A 19,984-nucleotide genomic window follows, 5' to 3' on the forward strand; every position below is an offset into this window, starting at 1 on the left:
ATCTGATCTCATGCCAGGTTTGGGAGCTGCTTTCAAAGCACACTTGCTTTGCTTCTTTCAGGTTTTTTTCTCCCCTGCTTTGGTTTTTGCTGAAGGGAAGCATATATGAAAATAAGCACGTGAGGCTGAAGTTTCATGGAGAGTGATCATCCTTGTAGGCTGTTAAATTTGGACATGTTAGCACAATTCTCTGTGAGAGATGGGGTTTATCTGCCTCCATTGCCTGTTCCCATCAGTCTTGCTCATGCTTTCTTGGATAATGCGCTTTCTGGAGAGTGAAACGACAGTACCAAGGATGGGTGACTGCCGGAGCTCTTCTTGAGCAAGGGAGTAGCACAAGGTGGATCCTGGAGCTGATACTGGGATGAGGATTTCTTTCCACAGAGCGGTGAGTTGCAAAGGTGTGGCTCGATCTGATAGTCCTGCCAGGCACAGGGGTGCAGCTTCTCTCGCTTTCATGTGGGAAATAAGAGGTGCTTCTCCCTCACATCTGGTGTGCATTATGTGCGTTGGATTTTTGTCCTGCAAGGTACTGCTCTGCTCCTGTGAAAATAATACTAGTGATGCTTGTTCAGTCCTTGCAGGGCTCAGGAGCCCCGGCAGCGGATGCAAGGTTCACAAGCAGAATTATGGGGTGTGAGGATGAGTCAGCCACCCCAGAAGTGACCTAGAAAACCTGTGCATTGACTGGGGAGCTGCTGATGGAAAACAATCACCAGTGGCTGCCTGAGCCATTGCACTTTATCGGAGCTGTGGCTGCAAAAGAATCCCAGCGCTGCTGGAGGTACCAAAAGCATCCCTCGTGACATTGTTAGGAGTCCAATTTTTATACCTAAACCAAGAAGTGAGACTCATGAGGGTTTTTTTTGTTTTTTCCTTTTTTTCTGTGTCAAAGGAAATTCAGATCTTCCTCCCAGCTTTGGGAGAGTGGCATGGCTGTGTGGCTGGGGTATGGCAATCCCTGCTCTCAAGACTTGGGCCAATCCTTAGGAGAGAAAGTAGGGTTCATGGGCCAGGATGCACATGGAGGGAACTCCAGCCTTGACAGAGGGTCCCTGTGACCCACTGCAGGGACTGAATGGTCCACCCTGAGCAATTCATGGCACAGCCTTCGTGCAGCCCCTGGCACCTTGGAGTGCTTTACTGTCCTTTTGGTGTTTCCCTAAAATAATTCTCTTCCTTATTTGACCTGAGATTTTTATGCAGCAACAGGGCAGAGAAAATATTTTAAATGTGGCATAAGATATTTATACTCCTTTTTGGCACAGCTGTGATACAGAAGGGCAGATATGGGCTTGAAAATGATGTAATTTTTGTTCTGTCATTATTGGACTTCCCTTACATTCTGTGGCGGGGTTTATAGGAAAGTGTAAAGCTGCCTTACTTTCTAATTTCAGATGATTGCTTAGGATGATATTTGAAGCACCTCAGTCTCTTTTGAACCACTCGGTCAGTAGGGTACAGATGGAAAGAGGAATTTTTGAAGGTCAGCTCTGCGGTTTTGTTTGGCTGGGTGGCTTTTGGGTGGTAGAGGAGGAGTCATACATGCCAGCAGCATGGGCTGTGCTGCAGGCAGCCACATTCTGTTACCTGGGTGGGCAGTGGGGTGTGATGCAGAAACTCATTACCTGGGCTCTGCCTTGAGGTGTTGCCTCTAAATAGCAGCAAGCTGTGTTTTCACAACTGGCATCTTTTGGTGTTTTACTGAAGACAAGAGTGGTAGTACAGTTTGGCTGCAAGAAAACCATCTTCTCTGACTGTTTTTGTGAATTTGTTTCTTGGGGATGCAGTTACTGCTCTAAAAACACGGCTTTCCTCTCATGTCACAGCAATGAGCTTCCTGTGTGGTTTGCTTTAGATCCTTTTAAAAACCAGACTGAAGCCACATCAGAAACAGGAAATATTTAAGTCTTGCTCCACTGTCTCTGGGTGCTGGCTGACTGTCTGGTGTTAATCTTAGCAGCTGATTCATTTAAATAGCTCTGAATCTTCAAATGAATTGCACTGCTGTGCAGTCACCTCCAGGATAATATGCCTGCTTCTGTACAGTGGAATGCATGCTTATCTGAAAGAAAAGGAAAACGAATTGGTGTCAGGCAATCACTTAGATGTAGGAGAGTCAGTAGAGATGCAGAAATGAAGGCCTGGAGCAGCTGCCCAATTTAGCAAGGACTGAACTGGGCCAGAAATATGGTCATATCTTACAGGGCTGGCTATAAGAGACACTAGATACATGACAATTGAGGATGTGATGCCTATGGACTGGGCTGCATCCTGGCATTCTGGGGCTGGGGGGGCTGGGCTGGCTTTGGGAGGGGGAGAGGAGAGGGCACAGCACAGCTGGCAGCTGCCTGCAGGCACCTACAGACATGATGAGGTCGGTTCTTCTTGGCAGTGTCTCTCACAAAACATGGAGCAGCAGCTGCAGCAGCTGTGATTTGTGGCATTTTTGGGCTAGATATGGGTAAAAAGCCATTCCCCAGGGGCATGCCCTGGTGGGGTGATGATCTTCATCCTAGGTTGCCCTCAACTGGCTTCTTACTCCTGGCTGCTGGGCACACTGCTCTGGCACCAGGAATGAGTTACAGGGATGAAAACTGCTCTTCTGGTGAGCGTTGTAGAGAAATGAGGCGGTCTGGGAAAGAAACAAGTGCCTGACCATTGGGTGGGTGCCTTGCACCATGTCAGAGCTGGATGTAATAAAGCCCTTCCCTTCAGAGAGGGAAGCTGGGATTTGGAAGGCTCCAGTGAAAGCAAGGGGAGAAAGAAATAAGGCTGGTGCCTTGCTCCAAATGGCTTTGAGGTTCCACTAAGCTTTCAAGTGGTGCCGTATTGCCCATGATCTGGATTGTGGCTGTGTGCCAAGCACTGATCTCTTGGCAGCTGTTTTCTGTGTTACACAGAAACCAGTTTTCTGTGTCAGTTACAGCTGACATTTTATTAAAACTTACTGTGAATGCATATAAAATATTGTTACATCATTCTTAACATCATAAAGCATCATGACATCATTTTATGATGATATAACACCAACATGGGTACAGCACAGTCCAGTAGTTTCTGCCTGGATTGGGACTACTTGATTTTGACTATGATTTAGCAGAGATCAGAAACTGAGCAGTTTGGCAGATGCTGGCATTTACCAGTCCTGATTTTAGTAGAATATTGCTCTGCCATGACAACCAAGGGCAAGTGGTTAGGTGAGAATTTTTGCTCCTTGTCTTTGTTCTCCATCTTGTAAAATTTGAAACCATGACCCAGGGGTGACTACAGACTTAAAATACAGAAGGTGGGGATACAGTGTTACTAATAGTTTATTTCTTTTGAATTCTCTTTGGTGAGTGATGGGGCCAAGCCAGTCTGCTGGCTGTCCAGATTGCCTGTAATGCTTGAAGCTGCTTGTCTTCTTTCTTGGGCGTGCAGGTTTTCTTTGCTTCACCCCAGTCTACTTTTTATTCATGAAACAGGCTTGGGTTTGAAATGCACTGGTTACATACAGGATTCCAAATTCCAAGGCAGGGCTGTGTGTGTGTAGGAGCAATGGGAGTAAAGCTGTGTGCTTTAATTGCACACAGCTTTAATCTCATTCTCAACCAGAATAGGCCAATAATTTTGGAAATTAATGTACTTGAGATTTTTCTTGGATATGTGTCAGCATCAGCACAATTTACAGACCAGCCTCCTGTGCTTGTTTTCTCAAACATATATGGCTTAAATCTACTCAAGCAAGCAATCTTTCCCTCTTGCTCTCTAAATATAGATAAATGCCATACACATTCATGCATAATATGAATGGTAAAGTGATGAATTCATTAACATTTCGCAGAAATGCCTATTTCCTCTCCACTTGGCACAGAAGAAAATAGTATCTTGGTGCCTGTAGAAATGACGGGCTGGGTCCTACCCCCTTGTTATCCCCCTGCTGCCTTGCTCCATGCAGTTGCACGGGGTTAGCGATGTAATATATGCAGGGAGCATGCAGTTAGCTGAGCTCAAACCAAGCAGTCAGGATTAATAAATCCAGGTCATTTGTGGATGGCTGTTCTTCCTGCAGAGTGGGGTGCTGCGGATCCCTGTGTTTATGGGGTCCCTGCTCCGCAGGGACGGCCAGATCCCTCACCAGAGCCACTTGGAGCACTCTGCTCCTGCTCAAGCAAGTCCTTGGCAGTGGCTGGTGCTGGAGGTTGATGACCATTCCCTTAGCCTGAAACCTGTGACCACCAGTGATGTGAGTGGAGAGTGAGCCTGCGATGTGCCTGTTGTGCCAGGTTACTTGCTGCCAGGAGATGCTGATTTTCAAGGTTTGAACCTCAAAGAGCCTCTCTTTACAAAAATGAGTAAGTTCTCAGAAAAATGAGAAAGTAAAAAATTGTAGAACAGAGCAGGTTGGAAGGGATCTCACAGATCATCTGGTCTAACCTTTTGAGGGAAGGAGACAATTTAGATGAGATTATCTAGGACAGTGTCTAATCGCATACTGAAAACCTCTGCTGATGGGGAGTCTGCCACATCCCTGGGGAGGTTGTTCACTGAGTGATTGTTTTCACTGTAAAAAGTTTCATCCTTATGTCAAGATAAAACATCTCTTAGTGCAACTTGTGCTTGCCACCTCTTCTCTCTGTAGCTCCTTGAGAAGAGAGAGCCTCTTTCCCCTCTGTAGCCTCCCTTTAAATGCTGCAAGAATGTAATAAGCTCCCTCACAACCTTCTCCCTCTTCTCCAGGAGAAAGGACCCAACTTCAGCCTTTCCTCACAGAACAGCTTCTACAGCCCACTGATAATCTTTGCAACCCTCCTTTGGATCCTGTACAGTGTGTATCTTTCTTGAATTGTAGGATTATGCCAATGTCATTTGTGTCTGGAAATACAGGGTCAAGCCAATGTCATTCGTGGCTTAACACTGCTGTGATGCATTTTGTATCAGCTTGTTAAAACAAGCACCCCTGAGAACAGATTTAGGATGAGCCTTGTTGTTTGCCAAGTTGCAGGCAGAAAAGGCCTTAACGCTGTGTAAGTGCTGCTCAGCAGAGACTAAAACATCCCTGTGTTATCAACAGTGTTTCCAGCACAAATCCAAAACATAGCCCTGCACTAGCTACTGAGAAGAAGATTAACTCTGTCCTAGCCAAACCCAGCACAATCCAGCCATCGGTGGCTGTGGGATGCTGGGGCTGGGGCATGCAGCTCCTGTGCAGTTGGTCTGCCAGACAAATTCCCATGGCCCTCCAGCTACATCCGCTCCTTACCGTATTAAGAACATCTGGACAAAGTGATTTATAAACTCTCTCCCTTGATAGCACTGGTTGTATTTTATGTCTCAGCAATTTTCTGTATTGCTGAACTATTACTCATGAGCAGATTTTGTGGTAAGGCCTTTCCCAGACTAAAGCCCTATTTAATGTGTGGCTGTGTCCTCACCTTTCCTTCTTTTTCCCTCTCCCTTGTTCAGTTTTATGCTGGCTCTGTTGGTTTCATGTCTTGGGGCTCTGCCTTGATTTGTGAGCTTGTGACTTGTCACTGTTAGCTCTTACAAACCTTTCTTTGTACCTCGACTGAGGACCTTGTTGGCCAGGCTGGGTCAATGCATGTAACAGCACTGGTGACTTGGTGTTTTGCCTCTTGTTCCTCAGAGCTAATGTGTTTTTTTGGGAAGTGTGGACTGAAGAGGTGGTTTGTTCACTGGCCCCAGAAGGGCTTCTCAGTACCCAGCCATGCTCAGAAAATTTTTTTGGACTACTGTCATAAGTCATGGCCTCACATTTTGTCGTTCATTTCTTTACTGGCATTCCATTCTTCTTTCCTGCAGGCTCCACATCTGTTTGTTACAAGCCTACCAGCCCAGTCCAGGTGCTGGAAGACACTGGCTTTCTTTACCAGGATCACCAGTTGTTTGCTGGCAGGCATGAAGTGTCCCCGCTAACGCCTGAAGTGATCAGTGCCAAAGAAAAAGCTGGTAAGTGCACGGACACACGTCTGTATGAACCCACTGCACCCAGGTTTTTCCCAAAGTATAAATCAAGCAGTTTTAAACCATTTACAAGTAATATTTAGAGAGTTGAAGGCCAGCTTCTTATTCTTTGTAGAGTCAAAGTTACCTTTGACTTGTGTATTGTCATCCACTTGTATTTGTGGAGGGTGCATCATTTCCACTTGTCCTTCAGGACACATTTGCTTTTTACTGCACAGCTGGACCAGTTTCCACGGCTCTTTTGCTGATGGAGCAAGATCATAGGCATTGTGGAAAGCTCACTGTGGTCAATCTTTTTGGACTTCAATAACAGGCAATTTAAAGTACACCTCCCATTTATAAAGATGATAACATGACCAGCACAGAAATGGAGATCTTGATGTATTATAAGGAACTGCCTTGACTGTGTGATGTTGGCTTTATCCCCTTTCCTGAGGCTTTTCTCAGGCATTGTGTAACAACCTAGACTGTGAGCTTTCTGGTGTGTTAGGGAGACGTTATTGCTTGTCTGCAAAAATGTCCAGTGTGGTCAGGCTTCTGTGTGCTGTGATAACATGAACAAAGCAGCAAGAGTTTGCTGTAACTGCAGGGATATATAAAGCAGCTAGATACTTGGATGTTGAGGGGACAGGTGGATGGAAATGCACCGTGTGTCTGTGCATCTTCCTGGCTCAGACTCCATCCCGAGGATCTGACAGACCCTCTGAGAGCTGGTAGCCAGGCCACAACCCCAGCAGGTGAGGCTGACAGGCAGATAACATTGTTTCAGGGAAAGCAGGAGAGGTGTATCTCCTAGGGCAGGCATGTAGTGAAACAGCCTGGGGATCTTCTCTCCCTCTTGAGCCCCACAATCTTTAAGGCTTTGCCGCAGAAATGTTAGCAGAAATGACCTCTTGTCATTGTTAAGAGTCAAAGGCTTTTCATTCCCTCTGGCATCCAGGCTGTATGTAAGTTATTCCACAGGGAATTCCTCAGGGAAATTACCAGACCTCAAGAGAAAGTTAGCTTTTAAACTGCTTTCAAATGCCAAAAAACAAATGTAAGTCCTGACAAACTCCTCTGAGAATTGGGACCAGCAGGAGAGAGAAAGTTGCCAAGAGTGACCTCAAGGAACCGAACTGCAGAAAGCACCTCCTTCTTGCCTAGGGACACTGGAAGGCTCTTCTCATTTTTGTCTGCATTGAAGCTTTTAGGAATATTCCTCTGAGCTCATATAGTGTTCAGATAGACATCTTACAGCACTCCTGGGATGGAAGGAGGGCTCCAGGAGGGAGGGATTCCAAAGGTCTCAGCCATGGTTAAATCATAGAATATGCTGAGTTGAACGGGACCCATTGGGATCATCAAGTCCAACTCCTGGCCCTACGTAGGTCACCCAAAGAATCCCACCATGTGCCTGAGAGCTTTGTCCAGATGCTTCTAGATGCTTAACTCCAGGCAAGCTCCACTGCATATATAGTGCAAAGATGGTGCCATTGTCTCTGAATGACTTCTGTAGCCTGTGTTAGGGTTGTGTAGCTAATCTGTCCATGCTTTTTTTAAAAATACTGGCGTTACATCTATGACCATAATGCCTCCCTCGTGCTGACCCAGCAAAATTACAACAGTTAGTATTGACTCCCATAGAAACAGCGTTTTCAGCCAGAAGGGAAATTGCAATTCTAGAGGAAGATGCCAGAGCACAGATTATTCTCAGACCTTTAGGACTATTCCATTTTCAGTTCCATTTCACAGTTTTTCTGTGACATATTTTACATTTTATTTTGTCACGGCACACAGTACACTTACACCTTTGGCCATCAAAAATGCAGCAGTTGATATTGCCATGCAGGCTGCATCTGTAAGTCGTGCAAGCCATCTCCAGGGAGAGGTCAAACACTGGAACAGGCTTCCTAGAGAGGTGGTCAAGGCACCAAGCCTGTCAGTGTTTAAAGAGGCATTTGGACAAAGCCCTTAATAAAATGCTTTAACTTTTTATGAGCTTTGAGTTGGTCAGGCAGTGGGATGAGATAACCATTGTAGGCTCCTATCCTGTCCTGTCCCATCCCATCCTGTCCTGTCCCGTCTCATCTCGTCCCTGGTAGAAAATACCAAATTCCTCTGTGACATGCAATGTTCCTTGTTGACTTAGAGGGAGGTTCAGAGCTGTGGGTATGGGACCCATGAAATATTATGGAGGGGAAGGCCTAGGAGGGGACTGGAATGTGTTCCTAGGGGTCACTGCCAAACAGAATTAGGATTAGGGGTGGAGGATGAGCAGGGAGCAGTGCTCTGCCTCCTTTGCTGGTTCCCATGTCCCCTGTGCTGCCAGGGCAATGCTGGCAGGACACTGCCCATGGGGTGCATCCTGGGTACGAGGTCACCGTTGTGGGATGGAGGAAGGGAAGAAACAGCAGGGGGAATTGGACCTCCTGGACAGCAGAGCTAATGGCCACCTCTCTCTCCCTGCCCAGCCGAGGAGACCCTCTGCACCCTGCGCCCGCCCAGCTTCTGCCGTGCGCCAGAGGCGGAGATGCGAGGGGCGGAGGAGGTGGCAGCCGGCACCGTCCTGCAGCGCCTGATCCAGGAGCGGCTGAGGTATGGCAGCCCCAGCGAGAACATGAACCTGCTGGCCATACAGCACCAGGCGACGGGCAGCGTCGGCCCCTCCAACAGCACTGCCAGCACTCTCTCCTCCGCAGAAAACCTTGCTCCCGAAGACCTGCCAATGGTCCAGCCGTCAGGGCGGCAGGAACCACAGGGGCAGGAGCACCAGGGGGACGGTGCTGCCATGGAGAAGCAGCCTCGGGCCCCGCAGCCCCCGCACGGCACCGAGGAGCTCCCCACCTACGAGGAGGCCAAGGCCCAGTCTCAGTTTTTCCGTGGCCAGCCCGCACCGCCAGCCTCCGCTGCCACACCGGCTTTTTATGGCTCCTCCAGCCAGAAGTCGAGGACGGAGGGGAGGCCAACAGTGAACCGGGCCAACAGCGGGCAGGCGCACAAGGATGAGGCGCTGAAGGAGCTGAAGCAGGGCCACGTCCGCTCGCTGAGCGAGAGGATCATGCAGCTCTCGCTGGAGAGGAACGGGGCCAAGCAGCATCCCCCAGCCCCAGGAGGTGGGAAAGGCTTCAAGGCAGCCCCACAACCCAGCAAGGCCACGGACCCACGGGGCCCACCTCCCGAGTACCCCTACAAAGGCAAGGCAGCAGCCCCAGGGGGCAAGGCACAGGAGCACGGGCTCTTCTACGGCGAGCAACCATCACAAGATGTCCTCAAGGCCGCCTACGCCGCGCCCCAGCCCGCGCGGGCGGAGCTGGCCCTCGTGCGCTACCAGCCGCCCCCAGAGTACGGGGTCAGCAGGTAATGGCCGCAGGGGTGGGTCTGCAGGGCGGCCTGCTCCTGCCCGCCATGGAGGAGCCGGTGTCTCTGGGGCTGGGGGCTCGTGGAGGCACGGCCAGGGAGAGCTGTAGCTCCAGGCACGGTGGGGACGTCACACCCTGCAGTGGGGACATAACATCTGTGGCTGGGATGGCAGGTCTGGCTGGTGGAGGCACCTGCATCTCCCAGAGGACTCTATAAAGCTTATATACCACTTAGGCGCTTCTTAAATCTTCCCACAGAGCTCACATGGGGCTCTCATGGTACTGGGCCCCTCATGGCAGGCCTCCCTGTGAGCATAGGTTTATTCCAAGTGCATTGAAAGGAATTCAGCTTTGGCTGGCTGCGTGCTGATCCCTGCGAGTGGTGCAGGTCCTGCCTTCAGAGATGATGTGGTGTGTTAAGGGCTCCTTTTCCTTGCTGTACCTAAATGCAAGTGTTTCTCTGTCTCATCCCTGTCTTTTTGACCTCTCAGACCGTTATTTTGTTGGGTTTGGAAGTCTAAAGTTGTTTTGACGTGAATGCGAGCAGTTTCCATGTTGCAAGCTGTCTCACTGGGTCTTTACTGATCCCAGAATCCCCAAAGGTTTTGTTGGCATCACCTTGGGTGACACACAGTTATTTTACCACAGCACAGTAACAAAGAAAAGGTGGCGCAACTGACCTGGCTCTTTCTGTCCAAAATGGAATGCAGGAGGGAGTGCTCTGCTTTTCCATGTTTGCAGGAAGGATGGGATTTGTGTTGAGACAGGTAGAAACTCAAAGCGTAGTTTCAGCGACAGGGGCAGGGTGGCTGTGACAAGCGGCAGGCCTGCGCTGAGTCTTTCTACAGCTACATGTACTCCGCCTTTGTGCGGAGTTTATGCAATGTTTTCAGAATAAGATAGCATTTTTAAGACCTCAGAAAAAATGCGTGTTTATGCAAGGAAAGAGCTATATGGATGTGGGGGCAACTGGGGCCGTGCTTTCCTGCAGTTGTTTGTGGTGCTAACAAACATCTCCAGCACCAAGCAGGTTCATCCCTACAGAAAAGGAGCTGATTTGGGTATTTGTATCACTCTTGGTAATGCTTGGAAAATGCTGGTTCAACAGCATTATGAGTCTGTGCAAGTAAGTGGAGCTGGTTGCTGCATGCACTGCTTCAGCTAACTGGGAACATCAGCTGTAAGTGGAAAACCCTTTGGGGCCACTTCCAGAGCTTTTCCCAGTTGCCTGTTCAGCAAGGTAAATGCTGAGAAACCCCCTTGATTCAGTGCCAGCTGCCAGTCCTCAGCAAAGGCTGGATGGCTCCAGCAGCTGTGGAGAGAAATGGTGGTGGTCACTGCTTGTGTCTGACAAAGCAGCATCGTTTACCCCAAATCACACTGCAGGGGAGATGTCTGCTAGCCCTGTGTGCTGTGATACTGGAGAAATCTCCTTCCTGTCAGGTACGGGGGCACCAAGGGGAGGGATATGCAGTGCAGCAGAAGACTGGCAGCACGACAGAGCACAGCTGCCAAGTTTTGCACACTTACTAAAAAAATCTTCAGTGGTATCTTTCTTGTAACTCAGCAGGGGCCTTAATACTTCTAAGGTGGCATCTATCCCTGCTAGCTACGCCAGCAAGCTTGTAGAGATGTAGGTTAGGGGGTTGGCATGGCTGGGGGTTGTTTCACCAAAGCTAGGTTTGCTCTAAGGTTTATGGTGTCTCTTGAGCTTTATTTATGGCAGTTCTAGATCCTGATGTACACGTGGTTATTTTCAGGTCCTTCTTGGCTCCCTTCACGTGGTGCCTGGATTTTGGGGGAGTTTCCTGTCAATGAATGGGAGAACATTTGGCTGTGTTCAGATGTCAGACAGTGAGTCTCTGGGTCTCAGCAAAGTGATGGTCTTCATCCTCATCTCAGGCTTCTCTGTATTTTTTAACACAGGGATGTGAACCTTTCATTTGGCGCACTGAAATATTCATTACCTGGGCTTTTTCTCAATTATTATGAATTGCTGTCACTAAAACCCAAAAAATAAAAACTCACTTAGTTTATTCTGTGCTTATTCCAGTTTATGGTCCCATGATCTGTAGGATCTCTGTATGGTCCTGTCACCCAGGAAGATTTGGTTGACAAAAGCATTTAGGAGGTGACTGTAGTCCCTCTGTGCTTATCCATCATTTGTTATTTCTCTACCTTCAGCAGCTGTGCTCCAGTGCATCCTTGCATGCATCCTGAGCTGCATGACAGGATGGGCTTGCCCATATCTGGAATGGTTAAAATGCAATTTCATAAAGTGCTCTCTGTGCCAAATATTTCAGTCTTTGGAGAGGATAAAGGCAGGTTAGCTGTTCAAGGATCTCTTTACTAGAGGGTTTGTCTGGGCAGCAGGCACAGTCTGAGCCCTGCTGGAGGAGTGGGGTGCAGGGGAGCTGTGTGCAGGGGGAGCTGTGTTACACTCCTGGGTTGCTCCCAAGCACAAACCTTCCTGTGACTCTACACTTGGTCACTGCTTCTCCCCTTATCTGGGGAGACTCACTGCCACGCATCTGGCTGAGATGGAGGGCCTTGACAGAAGAGGTTGAGATAGGGGACTACCTGGTTTCATAAGGTTTAGCAGTAGGGGTAGGGTTTGGAGAGGCTGGTTTTTCTGTTAAAAGGAGCAAGTGAGGTGAGGAATTTCAGCTTGAATCTCATCAGGAGTGTCTGGGAATGAAGCTGATGGAAACAGAACTTTGCTGATGGGAATCTCATACACCCCAGCATCTCCTTCCCTCTGTCTTGGTCATATTGGTTCCCCAGCCCATCCATCCTGGCATCCTCTGGCCAGGGACCATGCGAAGGCTTCTGTGTTCTAGAAAAGGGGAGAAACACAGAGTGCATCGATCCAGAAAAAGCACTCACAGATACGAGGCATGGAAAAGATCTAAAGGGTCACTGAGCCCCCACTTCCCCACAGTCCTTCTTTGACAAGGGAATTGTGACTGGAACAGGACCAGCGCTGGCAGGGAGCTGTTGAAGAATAATGGAACAACTGTAGCTGCTGCTTAACTTCTTTTTTTTTTTTTTTGGTTTGACTATTTCTTTAGCACATGACTGGTTTTAAAGGCAACATTACCTTTATAATCATCAGGGTGAAATCTTGAAATTTATTGTAATTTTCAAGATAATTGGTGTTGTACTGAAGAATTCCTAGAGTCATATGACGTAGGGGTAGTCTCAGAATTTATATAAATTAGATTTAGTGACTTCTGTTTTATGGACATTGCAATTGCAGAGCAGAGCTTGAACCTTGAAGCTTAAAGGACAAAACAACCAGAAAGCAAATAAAAATGAACCAGTATTTTTTTCCCTTTTAAAAATCAGTATTTTTAAGCCAGTTGCTTCATGCTTGGGGCCCTGACTCACAACTTCCAAATGCTTTAAGTTGGCCAAGTATAATAATCTTCAGATGATGTTTCCTTTCCTAGATGTGCAGCTATTCCTGAATGGTGTCTTTGCTATCTTTCCTTATGTGCAGGTTCAGAAAGTCACAGCTTGTTAGGTAAAAGGGCTTAGAACTAATCTAATTTAGGTTTTTTGCACAATGCCATGAATTAATTCCAGTTTGTGAAACATTCAGTCCTGGTGAGTATAACAATCTCCATCTGGAGAATTCATCACAGCCTTTACAGCCTTGTTCCACTAGCTAATTGCCATCTCTGGCCTAGATCTCCATTTTAGTTTCAGCCTGTATTTTCTAGTTACTAGGGATTTTGCAAAATCTTTGTCAGATACAATGAGGAGACCTGTGCTATCAGTCCTTTAATACATTTAACAGATGCAGCTCAGCTTGTATTTATTTCACTGTTGTCAAAATCCCATTTCTTTCCCCAGTGGAAAGCCAACCTGAACACTGGTTCAGTACCAGCTGGTCCAGAGGCTAATCAGGTGCAGTAACACCACTGGTTTGACTCAGTGTTCCTTGTTTACACCACTCATTAGCACTTGCAGTTGGCACCCTGGGATCTCCCCGTGCAGCTGGTTATCCAGCCAGGCCTGTGAGGGTTGTCACAGCCCAGGATAGTATTTTCCACCCTTTTACTTTAGCTTGATGCATTTATTCCTGCATGGATGAGCTTGGACCACCTCAAGTCAATACTGTTTCTCCATGATCCAGATCACTCCATGCAGTGAATCCTCTTCATTGATCCCAGTGGCTCTTGTCAGATCCTGGTGTCTTTTATTCAGAATGATTTCTTTCTCTGCACTATTAATAAAAAGCATGTATAATGCAAATGAAGCCTTGAGTTCCAAACTCTGTTTCTTACTGAGGGGAATTAATTCATGGTACATGAAGAAGACAATCATGCAGGTACCTTTTCATTCTGATTTAATCCATGCGTTTTGAAAGTCAGCATGTAGAATCAATGAAAAGAATAAATCTGGGCTGTTTTTAAATACATCCCATTTTTTATGTGCCTCATAAAGTTCCACCTTGCCAGGGTGTAGAAGTCTATAATTAACTGCCAAAATAGTCTGCTGCTTCTTCAGTTATTTGTGTATTTATTCCCCCCACACATATTATTGCTGTTTTCAGACAACCTGTTGATATTTACCAATTCAGCCATGTCTGTGGCTGCTGACAGGACACAAGGAGCTTGTTTTCCTCCCTGAGACAGCCCAGGCAGGCAGGTTTGTGGAAAAGCTGAAGGATGTTACACCCAAACTGACTTGTCCTGGCTTTTCTCTCCAAGGATAACCCCAGCATGAGCGTGGGTTGGAGGCTGCACTTCCATCTGATGTGAATGCTGGCAGCCCTGCAGAGGAGCTTTGCTTTGTATCCTCTCCTTCTGGTCTAATACGCCTTACATTAAAATAAATGAAAGAGAAATGAAGCTGTTTCCACAGCTTGGGTGATGCCCTGTCATTTCTCCTTACCTTTCTCTGTTCTTATCCCAGCTGGTTCCTCTAGAAGTGCAGAGGTTGAGGAAGGCACCTTTTCCTTATGCTGAGAGTCTGTTCTGAGTGTGGATCTCTGTGAGGAAATACAATATTCTGTCCCTCTCTTAACTGCTGAGGATATGTTTGATACAGCATATGTCCTTTTAGATTATAATTTTGCCCTGCAAAATATTTACGTAATTGTGCCAAAGAACCTGGACCAAGTCTTTCCAGAACTAACAAATGTCACCAACAAAATAGTGAATTCAAGAGGTGTGAGTCCCAAGTCTGCAGAATGTTTTTTGAAACAAACACTCGTGTTTACAAAGTGCTACAACTATTGCTGATTCCATAAGACACAGAATACCATGAGAGGCTTGGACTTTGCCAAGTGTTCTCCCATTTCTTTCTGTATCACCACTTAGTGATGGATCTGTAATTGTGTTTTCTTGCACCATGACCATCAGACTGGGCTTGCTGACTTTGCCAGAATCCTGTTTGTTTCCTGCATGGCCATAATGCTGTGTCTTCCATGTTATTCACAGTGAGACAGAACGGTGGTTGAAGCTGCTTTGTGACTGCAGAAATGATAATGAATTCAGGTAGACACCTGGTCTGATGTTAGTATCCAGACTGAAGGCTCCCAGGCAATGGGCAGGAATAAGCACATTTCACACACTTTTTTACTCTTATTGTAAGGTAAAAGCCTAAGGCAACTTCAAAGAATTGCACCCCAGAAATGCCTTATCGCTGACGCAGCCAGAGCATCCACAGAAGATGCATGAAGTTGTGAAATGAAGTTCCTTGGGAGAGTCTTTGAAAGATGAAATAGGTCAGTCTGCCCTAAAGGCAAAGGAAGGCAGAGCATTTAGAGAAAGATGAGCTAAATAGGTTAGAGGAGGGCATTTTAATTATGAATGTAAATGCCATGGTGTGTTGTAAACAAAGTCCATCCTTCACTGGCCCCTTTCCATCCCTAGACAGAGGAGAGGTTCACTGTACCTGTAGCCAAGGCTGAGGTGGAATTTCCTTTCCAGAACATTTACAGGCATTTTAATTTTATTACTAATACTGTGCTGCTTTATCCAACAACAGCTCTTTTGTACTCATGATTTCCTGGTCATCAACAGCAAGTGGACTTCATCATTAATTTCATTTCCAGATTTCTTATTCCTACATAAAGTTAAAATTCTCCCCAATTTCCTTTGTCCTGGTAATTCTTGCTCCCAGGTGGTCCAGTATAAGAGGAGTATTAAGACCATGCCTAAATTTGGGGGCTTGAGCAGCCCCAACATCTTGAGGGATTTCTTATGGAAGTGAGATCCATTGTCAAGTATTTTGCTGAAGACATTCCATTGTAAGCTGTTATATATGTACCATGAGCTGTATTTGTGATAAGAAAGAGAGTGCTTGGTGACCCCAGCACAGTAGTCTTTGAAAGTCTCACTGCCTGCTAGTGCTCTTTATTCAAAAAGCTGTTTTCCTTAATATTTTTTCTCTTTTTCCTTCTTTACAATGCATTGCAGAAGCTCATGGGGGCCCTACTTCTACAATAACATCAACAAAAAATATGTTTTTAATAGAAATGTAGCTGAAATGTTCCAGAATGGCCAAAACTCACAATATTCCAGTTGCATGCTTTAAAGGATGATTTTCAACTAAAATGTGTTTGGCTGAAAGATTTTAACCTGCTCTAATGCAGAGTAAGATCAACATTAAAATACAGTAGAAGCATTGTGAGAATGTCGTTCTTTACTAAGCCCAAAGGACCTCAGGATAATCCTGATTGCTGTGTTTTTTTGGAGCTTTACATGGGCATTTGGATAGGAACTAAGCTGATGTTATAACATTCCTATTTTTGCAAATGCTGATTTGTTAATGTGAATTGCTGTGTTTATTTTATTGCATATGTACTCAGAGATTTTGCAGTTGGCTAAGTCAGAACTAAATTGGGACAGATTAAACAAGTAAAAAGAAAGTTAGAAACATTAATTTTGTTGTACAGCTGTGCTTCAAGAGGTGTAAAGCTAGTTGTACCTGTTCGATTTCCAAGCTGGAAAACATTGTAGAATCTCTCCTGTGGCCCTGGCTGCTGAGACTCTGATGGCTGGCAGCTGCTATAGGGTGTAAATCTTTAGTAGCTCAAAAAGTCATTTGCAGTTTAAGAAAATAGAGATCTCTGTGGTCTTTCCTTCCTCTGTAGTGTAAAGCTAGACAGACTAAAGTGACAAGAAAAGATTAAATTAATGAAAGACTAAGATTTCCCAAAAGTGCAGTGTCAAAAGTTCATGCAAGGGTCTAAAGGGTGTATCTATGGACAAAGATTGCTGTGTTTCATAATGAAAAAGAAAAATTGCTGTATCTCTACTGGTTTAAATTCAGAGATCAATTTAATTCAATTGCTCTATGCTGTTCCCGTAAAGAAGTGAGAAAATCTGTACCTGCAGCAAATCTTCCAAATTTTCTACTTTCTACTAAGTGTTTTTGTAGGGATGTAACTGTATCCAGACAGTTGGGCTTTTACTTGCATAAAACCAGTGGTGCCTTTTCTTCTGGTAAAGACAAACAAGCTCACACTTAGCTGAATTAATTGCTGTGGTAAAACACGTGAGCACAGACTGGCTGTCAGCAGCAATGAGGAGGTGTTGTGTGCTTGTCTGAGTTCACATTCACTTGTGGAGCATCTTTTGCACTGAGAGTGACATCCCTCACTCATGGTGTTATTTATTGTCCAAATTTTTGAGCAAAAGGATACTCAAGTCCCACGATGGGCATCAGGTTCCTTGCCAGCCTTGCACACCGGAGCACCAGAAGGAAAGGGAGACTGTGGGGATGGTGTGAGAACTATGCCCATGATCAGAGGGCTGGAGCACCTCTTCTGTGAAGACAGATTGAGAATTGGGGTTGTTCAGCCTGGAGAGGAGAGGAGAGGAGAGGAGAGGAGAGGAGAGGAGAGGAGAGGAGAGGAGAGGAGAGGAGAGGAGAGGAGAGGAGAGGAGAGGAGAGGAGAGGAGAGGAGAGGAGAGGAGAGGAGAGGAGAGGAGAGGAGAGGAGAGGAGAGGAGAGGAGAGGAGAGGAGAGGAGAGGAGAGGAGAGGAGAGGAGAGGAGAGGAGAGAAGGCTCCAGAGAGATCTTACTGCAGCCTTCTAATGCGTAAAGGGAGCTTATAAGAAAGCTGGAGCAGGATGTACTACCAAGGCCTGTAGAGATGGGACAAAAGAAAATAGCTTTGAACTGGGAGAGGGTAGATTTAAATTAGATACAAGGAAGAAATTTTTTATGCTGAGGGTGGTGAGGCACTGCAACAGGTTGCCCAGAGAAGTTATGGATGCTCTGTCATGGGAAATGTTCAAGGCTAGGTTGGTTGGAGCCCTGAGAAGCCTCATCTAGTGGAAGGTGTCTGAGCCTATGGCAGGGTGGTTGGACTAGATGGTTTTGAATGATCACTGCCAACCCAAGCCATTCTGTGATTATGAATTCCTGTGTCTTTTGTTTTGAAGTGTTATACAGCACCTCCCTGGCTTCCTGTCTTTTGGGAAGCTTTAGCCTCTTTCAGTAGACATTTAGCTCATTAGCCTGCACCTCTGCCAGAGAACTAATATGCCTGAGACTGAGAGCGAGCCCTTCTGGCCCTGGGAGCTGCCCAGAGGGAATGGCCCCTGTCCTGTGCTCTTGAGCTGCCTCTGTGGATGTTTAATTTACGGGACAGACACAGCCTTAGAGCATGTCTATGCTAGGCAGGTAAAAGCCATCTCAAGGCCAGACTGAGCTCAGCAGAGCTTTCCTCAGTGCTGGCTTCATGAAGTTCTGCTGGCATCTTCTTCCCAGGGACACTGGTCTGTACTTCTGACCAGGCTGGCAGTGTACTTGTGTTTGGTGTTTCCTCCATTTCAGTACCTTTCTGTGCCAGAGCAGATGCGTCGGGCAAAGCTGGGATGAGAGTATGGGACTGTGTGTGCGCTGTGTCTGGGGTCCTGCAGAGCCTGATTTGCTTTCACTCTAGTTTGGACAGAAGATTAAGGCTGAGTTGCTGGCTTTCTTTGCTGTGGTGTGGCTTGGCGGGGACAAGTCTATTGGAGCAGTGCTGTTCATTTTCTAGGGCAGGATTTTAAAATTGCCTTCACTTTTCAGCTTTGTTCTGCTGCAGTTGAAGGAAGTGGTGGGTTATTGTCGGTAGAATTAGGCCAACACTGAAGGCTTTTGAAAACCCTGTTTTGAGAAGCTGTGTAGGTGCTGAAGACAACAGTAACCATAATTACTATGTATTTATATAGCACAAAATTGTCTGTCTAAGAAAAAGCATTCATGGATCTTTGAGGCCCAGCGGGGTAGATATGTCTGTTCATTATGTCTTGTGCCTTGTGTAGGGTACAGAAATAAAGATAATTATATGAACAGCAAGCCTAATAGCTTGTAGTTATGTTAAAATACAAATCCCAGAAGGTACTTGATTGCAGACTTCAGGTGGGGTCCAGCAGCCAGCTTATGTTCCAGTTTAACTGGGCCCTGATGCTGAGGTACTGCGTGGTCTGGGTTGAGTCTCTAACAAGATCAGTGTAGAAATTTCAGAACTTTGGCATCAGGGCTGAGGAGTGGCTCAGTCTGTGCACAGTGAGATTTTGCCTGGGGCTTCTCCCCCTGGCCAAGGCTTCGAGGGCTGCCTGTGCAGTGGATGGAGGGAGGGAGATGGGTCAGGTGAGGGACTCTGATCCCACCTGGCTGTCTGCTGCAGGTTTACCCTCACTGCTGAGACATCCTCTTGGATTATCATCCAGCCATTGCAAATTATGATTCAGATGTATTAAAGAGCTGCCTGCTGACAGCAAGCCTAGCTCACAAGCAGATACACTACAGCTCACTTGTTATTATACCCTGATATGAGTCTGGTGAGTGATAGATGCCCTTAATCGGGCAGTGACACAATCAGGTCTCCCACTGGAAGATGGCTTTCATGGCTCACTGTGATTGAATGGGCTGTGCCTCCAGCAGTTCTGCAGCAGCACTTCCCTCTTCCACTTGCTAAAGCCACTCAGGGATGCTGCTTTGCTCACATCACTTCCTCCCGCCTCCCAACTCAGTTGATCTGCTGGTCTTGCTCTGAGCAGGGAGCAGTGTTCGAAGGGTGAGTAATGCATCCCTTGTGTTTTCCTCAAGCCTGCCAGCTTATGCTTCTTGGCTATGGCACTTGTGGGAAAGGGAGGCAGGGAAAGGCTGGCTGTTGCTGAAGTATTAGCTGCACACTTAGGAAAAAATGCTGGTTTTGAGTCAGTGCTTCCTTTATCCCTTCATACCAGATGTGTATGTCACTGTCAAGAGCAGGTGAGGAGACAATTTGCCCCGTCTCTGCTGCGACTGTTGGTATTTAGGAGTCGTGACTGTCCAGTTATAACGCTGTTAATAAACCGTGCAGTCATTAGGTGGAAGCTCTCGTCAGCATTTCGAGGGCGTGCGGCTCTAACCCTTCCCCGTGTGTGCTCTCCCACAGCCGACAATGCCAGGCGCCCTTCCCGCTGGCGCAGCAGCACAGCCCCATGTCCTCGCAGGCCGCCGCTGGCCCTCTGCTCCCGGGCTCCTTGCCCCCGCTGCCGGCGGCCGCCCAGCCCGCCACGCTGCCCGGCCAGCAGCTGACACCCGACGCCTTTGCCATCGTGGAGCGCGCGCAGCAGATGGTGGAGATGCTCTCCGAGGAGAACCACGTGCTGCGGCAGGAGCTGGAGGGGTACTACGACAAGGCAGACAAGCTGCAGAAGGTAGGTGGAGAGGTTGGGATG

General features: G+C 47.0%; 1 protein-coding gene across 2 annotated transcripts in view; it reads left to right on the forward strand.

Annotated features, from left to right (window-relative positions):
• Positions 1–19,984, forward strand: part of AMOTL1 (angiomotin like 1) — a 54,618-nt gene that overhangs the window by 5,266 nt on the left and 29,368 nt on the right. For both annotated transcript variants that reach the window (XM_063394509.1, XM_063394510.1), the window contains exons 2-4: positions 5,806–5,952; positions 8,421–9,306; positions 19,699–19,963. In XM_063394509.1, coding sequence (XP_063250579.1) covers positions 5,806–5,952; positions 8,421–9,306; positions 19,699–19,963 — 1,298 coding nt within the window. The remainder of the gene's footprint in view (positions 1–5,805; positions 5,953–8,420; positions 9,307–19,698; positions 19,964–19,984) is intronic.

This window comes from Prinia subflava, chromosome 3 (assembly GCF_021018805.1).
Source record: "Prinia subflava isolate CZ2003 ecotype Zambia chromosome 3, Cam_Psub_1.2, whole genome shotgun sequence".
Taxonomy (NCBI): Eukaryota; Metazoa; Chordata; class Aves; order Passeriformes; family Cisticolidae; genus Prinia; species Prinia subflava.